Below are 8,769 nucleotides of genomic sequence, written 5' to 3'. Positions count from 1 at the left end.
AATCATTTCAGACAACTAATTAAAAGCCTATAACCCAATCTACAGTAACACTGAGCAAAGTCACATGAGCAGATGAGCATGCTCTAAGAGAACAGGAAAATACTTGTTACAACTTAAACAGTATAACTTTATGATACAAAGTGATATAAAACAGCACATTTCCATTTCAGAAAAATTAAGGACATGGCATATAAGTTAGGGCTGAACATGCTCCTTATGATTTGCATGCTGTATCATCAGAAAGTCTTTATCACCTATTGGGGTTCCCTGGTAGAGGTAGTTGTTTATCTTACATTAGGCAGTTTCCTAGTATTTTCTTTTTAAAAAAACAGCTCCTGCAGTACTGGGTGAATTTTCAAAGCAGTAACCATTGCTGTGATGCTGTCTTTTTTGTGATCTACTGCAAAAGCCAAAGAATGTTAAAAAAACAGGAATAAAAATGAGACCATGGGCAATTCCCAACAAAATAACTAGTAACATGATCTTGAAAAAAGTTCTGAAGATGTATGTGGATGCCATAGACAGCACAACCACTCCCAGGATGGTAGAAACAGCACCCTGTACAACAGGGTAACCAAGATGATACAGGGCCTCCACTGCCTTATCATTCACTTTGAATTTCTCACTGGACACAAAGGAATAAGAAATATGAGCAGAAAAGTCTACAGAAAACCCAATGCAAATAACCAGGTTGATCATGGATATGGAATCAAGACTGACATCCCAATAGGCCATGAAACCGGTTACACCCACAATAACAGATGCAATGGCAAAAGTTACCCACAGTGAGCAGAGAGGACTGGGAATGAGCAGCAAGGAAATAAGCAGCATGGCTCCTGTAGCTATTGCAACATTTTGAATAGTATTCTGGATTATTACTAGATACTGATCAAAGTATATAAAAGCTGGATGATAGACCATTAGTGGTACCTTGCAGTCTTCAGCAAGGCCTCTCAGTTGATTTAAGAGATTTTTCTCATCCACTGCACTAGAAACATTGACTGTCTGTATGAAGAACCGTGAGGCTGATATTTCTGTACCACTAATATTAATATCCCACTTGGATGCTGGATTTACTGTAAACAGAAGAGTTAAATTGCCAGTGAAAATGCTGTGGTCATTTATATTTAAAGCCATGTGTTTAGCAAGAGTTTCATAAATTCTCAACCATGATTCTGAATAATTTTTGTTCACATAGGAAGAGTTTTCTAAAGTTTCCAGACAGTTTTCAAGATCTGCACGGACAGATGAATTCCAATATGGTAGGCTTTCAGTAACAATGACCATAACCCTTGGACCATACTCAGAAAAATATTCCCTTTCCCAATCATAATATGGAATTACGTAAGAATTATCACTAGCTAGATTGCGAAGATCTATACCTTCTCTCACTTGAATGCACCCATAAATGCTACTACCAAGATATACAAGATACAAGAATACCACACACACTTTGGTCCAGTTGTGCATGAGGAAAGGGCCATAATGCTCTCTAAAGAATCCATTCATGGGATGCTCAATCTCTGTTCCAGTGGACTTATCAAAAAATCCCCCCACACAGCAAGCATTATACAGACAGCCCTGAGCATCCTCACTCTCCTGTTTCACTTTCATGAAAGTGAGCCAGTGCCTGTTGCTTTCTTCTCTTCTTCCATTCAAAGCAAGAATAGCCCCGAGAAACGTCAGGTTGTATATGTAGCAGAAGATGAAAGCAGTCCCTGTGTAGAGGCAAAATGACTGAACGGACTGGAAAGAAGTTGCAATTCCAACGTAGAAAGCTAAAACATCAGTGAGAGTTGTGATAGTAATAGACACAGCTGCCTCTGCGTAAGTGTCACCCATCCGATCTTGGACTCTGTCTTCCACTTTGGTATGCTGCCAGCAGGACACCATGATGAACATGTCGTCAATTCCAACTCCTGAAGAGGGAAAAAACATCATGTATTAAGTTTCACCCGCCACGAGAAACACAGAAGAAAGGAATATACTGTGAGGATATCAATGAACCAACAAACACTCTGCATACAAAACAAGCTTTGTCTTCATCTATGTATAGTTTTTTGTTTGTTTTTTTCAAAATTGGCCATAAGGAAGAGTTTGGAAGTTTCCATTTCTGTTTTAGATGGATCAGAGTTCAGCATGTTATTCAAATCCTAAATTATGGTCAATCATTATTACATTAATATCCTGCCTTTTTTCCTCTTTTAACGAACCCAGGGAAGCGCACATGGTGCTCCTCCATTTTATCCTCAGAACACCAGCACTAGTTGGATGCAGAAAAATTGCCTAGGTCTTTTCTCACAGTTTGAACAGATGCCCTCTTCAGTGGGTTTATAACATCTAGCACTGATACAGCTTTTTGGCAGGAAAGGGTGTTAGAATTTAGAATGTACTTATTAAATCAATGTATATCACACTTTTCTACACCTGAAAGGGAAGTTAAACCAAATTGATACCTATCTTTTAAACCAAATTGCAATGACTTTGTTTTTGATTTGACAATCTCTGGAGAATCCAAATTTTAATAATTATTCAAGCAACCAGTTCAAAATAAGACATAGGATGAACTAAAACCTAGCAAGAATTATAAGGTCTTTAAAACAATGATTTGGATTTAGACTAAACAAGTGATGCTATAGTTCCTTGACACTGTATGAGGATCCATAGGATTTTTCACATTCCCAGAATTAAGCTCAGAAATCCTGAAACTGGAAATCATATCTCTGATTCCTCCTACTGGATTTGTTCCTTCTCCTGCTCTGCTATCTGTGGCTTTCCCAGTTCTCTCATTGGATGAGTATTTTTGGAAACCATAACTCTGCTAAAACTGAGCTTTTGACTTCTTCAGTTACTTTTCCGACCTCCGCACATTACTTTTACCTCTTGTTCTTGAAAATTTAGAAGTTCTTCAAAATGTAGCTGTTATTCTTCTCAAGTTCAGAACCTTAGGAGTACTTTTGAATTGTTTGTCTCCCTATGACCATGCCCTTTTCAAGCCTTGTTTTCAACTGATTAATGTTCCTAGTATCCCTTTTCTTTTCAAGATGAGGCCATGAGGGGTAGTTTTCAATTTGGGGATGGTTTCAGGTGCTGCATTTAGCAGCAGATGCAACCAAAGGCAAAATGGCTGGTTGAAGGTCCTAAATTAAAACTAAGCCCAAGGGAGATCCCTCAGAAGAGGCTGTGGATTCTTTAGCAAACCTTACTTCCATATAAGACGTGGAAGAACCTGAGCAATCCCACTGAAGGAATGGCTTGCATGAGGTCCCCAAGAACACCTCTTAATCATCCCTGAGCCCTATCAGGGTTCCTTCATCCCACAACTTTCCAGAGCATCAGCAGCAACAGACCAGGTGGAATGCTCAGAGTCACTGCTGGAGTATCTTGTTGCTGCCACCCATGGTTCAATCCAGGAAAATGTATCTACTTGTGAGAAGGAATATTCAGATGTAGTCAATGAAGAAACAGGCCCACTTGCAACAGATGAATCAGGGCTAGCAAGGCTATGAGCTGTCAGTCTTTTGCTAGGTAACAGTTCCCATTCAGCTCTTTGCTCCAGCTATGTGCTTGGGACAGTAACACCCCTAGAAAGTGTAAGCAAGAGCACAAAAATGTATACATTTGTACACTTACCAAGTATAAGAAATGGTGCATTTGCAGCTGTGACAACAAATGGCACCCCACAAAACATTAATAATCCAAAGCTGCTGACAACTGATAGGCCTGATGACAGCACCCCAAAAGCTGCAACCCACACATTTGTTCGTACAGAGTCTAGCCTGTAAAACAGATAAATAGGAATCTACATGGATTTAGAATGTCATGGTGCATGTGCTAATGTACTCTAGTTTTGTTCAAGAATGAAGAAGTGCATCAGGAAGTTGCATATTAGAAATACCCTCTATAACCACAAGAAACAGAAATACATTTATTTTTAGAAACAGAACTGGAAATTCTCAGAGATTGCTCAAGCCACTCAAAGCAGTGAAAATACTGCCTCTCACATGGTCTTCACTCTGCAAATTGCTTATATCTGTCTCATCTCCAAAGCAATTTCCCTGCAGAGGCTGCATGCGGCTTGCTTTGCTGGACGGTGCTCTTCCTCTTATACTTGCTTCTTTCCTAAACAGATCTGTTTGCTAGCATAATGTTGGGCAATATAACCTAGAATTTGGAAGACCCTCATATTTCCTCAAACCTGTAGGAGAACAACTTTGCCAGCAGTACACTCAGCAGCTGTCTCAAAAGGAGCAAGCATAGGCTAAGTTCAAAAGAACTGAGCCTTTACATGATCAGGAATAACGATCATCCAAGTAAAAAATGATTTAATTCTGAAACGATGCCATTGTAAATTTGCTTTTAAAGAAATTACTGCTATTTGACAGTATGCTGTCCTGATGAAGCCAAAGATATGCTTCTTGATTTTGAGGAACAGAAATACAGGTATGGACCTTTCCTTACAAATCTAAGTAGTGGGGAGGTAACACTTTCACAAGAAAAAATAAAAGTTATTTTCCTTCTTCCAACAATTACCTTGAGCATGACATAATTGAAAAGAATATTGTTAAGGTATATGCGATGGAAAATAAAGGGATCACTTCCTTGGCATTTTTTTCAAACTCCTCTTGTCTGGACAATGAAGTGAAATAGGCCACCTGCCAGGAGTAAAAAAATAAAGAGAAGGGGATCATATATTAAATATTTTTACTTTTAATATATAACCAATACTGTAGTCCTGTTCCCACTTACCTGGGAATAAGCCTCACTATATTCAATGGCTGTTACTTCTGAATAGACATTGCATTATAAATGTTCTCAAAGGTTTAAAGACGTGCAGTTAATGAATGCAAATAGGACCTATAGCAAATTTTACTGTGTGGAGTGCTCTTCTTCAGGGCTCTCGCCAACAAACCATAAATTCTGCATACTGCATCCCCTTCCATCTCATGCAATTTTCTATCCCCAACCCTGTGAGCATTTAACATTTAGTAGCCACTGAGCAGGTTCAGTCTTCATTAGGTACATTAGTTGGGATTATACTTTTGCAAACCTTGGGGGTTACTCTTAGCATGCTGCCACCTTTTTCTTTTTCTCTTTTCATAAACTGTAGGATATAGAAAAAGGAAGAGAAAAAAGGATACCAAGGGATCTTACACAAATATTACATAAAATATCAAGATCTAAAGTTTCACAGAAAATCAGCAATTGTTATCTCTTCTACACTCAGTTAAGATAATTAGTATTTAATTGAAACTCATAGAGCAATTATTCCAATTTATAATTCTTCATACTAACTTTTCCTTTTAAATTAGGGTTTAGCAATGATTGTTAAGGGAAAAATATTAATTCTGCTCCTGTTCCTTTTTATTTTTTTAATGTGATCAGCCTTCTGACTGTTCAAGGTAAACTACAAAAGCATAAACAAACACATTGCATGTCCACAGTATAACTTGATAGCTACAAAAGTATCTTAGAGAAGACTGTACACTCCACAGTGCATGAAGCAATCCTATAAATACAAGCAAGCCTAGAAGCAGATTCACTATAAATGCCCTGTTATGTATATCTCCATAACATGTAGAAGACAGATTCAGAAGGCGCTAATGAGTGACAGAATGAAATAACACTGAGTCACAGTTCTTTCTTTAATTGCAAGGTTCATATTAACCATCTGGGACACCACAGTACACACTGTCTGAACATTCAATGAAATGGATCCAAAACATCAATCTCATCCAGAGATATTTGATGCTAAAAGGCTACAATTGATAATCTCATTGAAAGATAGTTCAGTGAGGGCTCACCAATAGTTTAGTGGAGAGTCAGGAGACAAAAAGGCTGACAAACAGGGGTTGAATGAAATTCCCCAGTGTGCCTTCTCATGTGAGAAATCAAAACACTTTGCAGCAGCTAAGAATGCTGTTCCATGTAGGAAGTGGGTATACAAATCATGGTCTGCATACAAGCCTCAAGGTTTGCTGGCCCATGACCCCCACATACAAATTACCATCTAATTTGCAACTGTGTATACTCCAGAAATCAGCACTCAGAGGGGCTCCTTCCCCAGCTATATGTATATGCAGATTGTGTGTGTATGCACACATGTGTGTGTGTGTGCATGCTCATGTGTGCATGTGCAAGGGGAAGGATGGAAGAATGTGTGTGCCCAAGTGTTTATGTGGGGTATATGTAACTGGAAGTGCTTCCATGCATGTTCTGATCCTGTTCACCCACTCCAAACACCACCTATAGCCCCTGCAGTTAAGAAGACTGCTTCCCTGATTTATAAAAACTGAGTGTACCAGACCAGGTTCTGAGACCTGTGGTACTTCTAGGGCAGGGAGTAGGACAGTCATGAACCTTCAGATATTTTAGCCTGTAACTTCCATCATCCTTCACCATTGCTCATTCAGGGGATGGCTGATGGGAACTGAAGGCCAACACATCTGGAGAGCCACAACTGACCAAGCCCAGACTTAGTACATTATGTTCATCTTTACCAATTATTATTTGTTGCCACAAGATGTGGTGATTACCACTAGCTCAGCAGCTGTAATAGTTATTAGACAGATTCATGGAGGATAGCAGTAGCTACTAAGTCATGATGGCTATATGTTACTTCCCATATACCCCCAAATACCAGTTGCTGGGGAAGCAAAATGGAAGATGCCCTCAGATTCTGTTTGTGAGCTCCTCTGAGTCATGTAGTTGGCCACAGGGGGGAAAAAAGGAATCTGGACTAGATGGACCTTCCATCTGATCCAGCAGCTCTATTTATTTGCTCTTGTGCTCACCAATTAAGGGTGCAATCATATGCATATTTGAACAGCAGAACATCTCACAACTCCCAGCATTCACCAGCCAGTAATGCTGTAGGAATTGTTGGACTTTTTTCTTGTCCTAACATAAATAATAGTGTGCCCTTAGTTTTTTCAAAATAGCTGAAGACTGCCTAATTGTCATCATGTCTTTATCCTGTAAAACTTCACATCTGATTTATTATGCAAAGCAGAGTTTGTTACATGTTTAGTGTCGCTTCTCCCCATCCTAGTGCAATGCCTCTGGAAGCAAGGAAAGGCAGGCAGAATACCCAGGGAAACAGTGGAGAGCTATACTCCTCTCTCCCTCTTTCTTCTCTTCTTGGTCCCTGCAGATTATTCCATTTAGCAGACAGCTGAGGGGCAAGCCTGACCAGAGAATTGGGCTACAAAGGGTTTCAGGAGGGGGACTCTGCCATTTTGTTGAAAGACACCAAACATCTTCCCTATTTTGTCTGAAAGTGTTTCCTTATCTATTGCTTTGAGCAATATGTCTTACTTAGGGGTGGGATAATGAACTTTTAAAAAAACAGTTTTTCAGTAAAACATTTTTGTCTATTGGGATGGTAGAGCAGAAACTGAAAGTACACCAAAACAATAAGCTCTTTTCAATAATGGAAGCAGATTAGTCACTTTATTAAAAAAAAATATCAGCAGACCAACCCAAATGGATTTTTTTTCTCTGTTTGGAAGAGTTCCACGGCTTTTCCTCTGGGCACTCAGGCATAATGCTGAGGAAGAATTCTCAGCACAAATAATGGGCTGATGCCTGCAGCCAGTTCACTCCTGCTTTGGGTCCTCTCCTGATGGCAGGGCTGGTGCAAGACCTCCCACTGCCAAGACCAGAGCCAGGAGAAGTGGCTGCTGTTGAAGGAAGGGGAACACAGGAAAGTGAACCTTCACACACCACAGCTGGCTGGGGGAGGGGGGAGCTGTTGCACATGGTACTGCCAGGAGAGGGCCATGCAAGCTGCTGGGCAACACTGCCAAGCAGCCCACCATCTGCTTAAAACCTCACTCTGGAGGTCCCTTTGCAGAAGAAGGCATTGGCAGGGAGGCAGCCTTGGGAATTAACTACCGGTTCCACAGCAGCGCAGGTAATCTCCAAGGCTGCCTCCCAGCCAGCAGCATACTCTGAAAGAGGACCCCTTGCAGCAAAGCACAGGTCCTCTCTAGCTGCTGTCTCCAGAGGCTCCAGTAAATGGCCTATATTTATGCAGAGTGAGGCGCTGGAGAGTGGCAGTGCACAGAGTATCCTTCTTGCCTCATGAGAGGGCCAGCCATGCCCATCAAAAGCCATTAACCTAGCCAGGGAGCAAAAAATGTAGTGTGTCATGTGCACTAACACGCCCGTTTTATCACACCCCTTACAAGCCAAAGCACAAACCAGGACTTGATTGTGGTTTAGAAGATCTGGCTTGCTTGGGAGCCACAAACCAGGAGCCCTCAGTTGAATGACTCATTCAGCTTTTCAATCCTAGATACTTTAGTCTTTCCTGGTGGCAGGTGGGAATGAACTGCACACATTGCCTTCACAGGAAGCCAGAATTTTCTGGAATTCTGGTTTCTTTATTTAATTCATTTGTATATTTATTTATTTATTTATTTATTTAAACATTTTTATGCTGCCCCATTCGCCGAAGCCTCGGGGCAGCTTACAACAATAAATAAAACCACATAAATTAAAATATACATATTAGAATACTAATAATAATTTAAAATACAATATACACACAATATAAAATAAGCCGCCCTGGCCAGATAAAATTCAGTAGTATTAACATTTAAAATGTTGCTTAAATAAAAAGGTCTTCACCTGGCGCCGAAAAACAAATAACGACGGCGCCAGGCGGACCCCTCTGGGGAGCGCATTCCATAACTTAGGCGCCACCGCTGAGAAAGCCCTCCTCCGAGTAGCCACCCTCCTAATTTCTCTCACGGAGGGCTCCCT

The 8,769-nt window shown here is 40.5% G+C and overlaps 1 protein-coding gene across 1 annotated transcript in view; it reads right to left on the bottom strand.

The window, feature by feature from the left end:
- Nucleotides 1–6: 6 nt before the first annotated feature.
- The window catches only part of LOC123020832 (patched domain-containing protein 3-like), an 11,323-nt gene continuing 2,560 nt past the window's right edge, over nt 7–8,769 (bottom strand). The window contains exons 3-5 of the mRNA XM_044425019.1: nt 4,534–4,655; nt 3,634–3,779; nt 7–1,919 (exon numbers count right to left, since the gene is read on the bottom strand). Of these exons, the coding sequence (XP_044280954.1) occupies nt 307–1,919; nt 3,634–3,779; nt 4,534–4,655 (1,881 nt within the window). The 3' untranslated portion in view covers nt 7–306. The remainder of the gene's footprint in view (nt 1,920–3,633; nt 3,780–4,533; nt 4,656–8,769) is intronic.

The sequence above is a fragment of the Varanus komodoensis genome, unplaced genomic scaffold (assembly GCF_004798865.1).
Source record: "Varanus komodoensis strain SLA01 unplaced genomic scaffold, ASM479886v1 scaffold15, whole genome shotgun sequence".
NCBI lineage: Eukaryota > Metazoa > Chordata > Lepidosauria > Squamata > Varanidae > Varanus > Varanus komodoensis.
The sequence above is the reverse complement of the archived record's forward strand: the minus strand, read 5'-3'. Positions and strand labels throughout refer to the sequence as shown.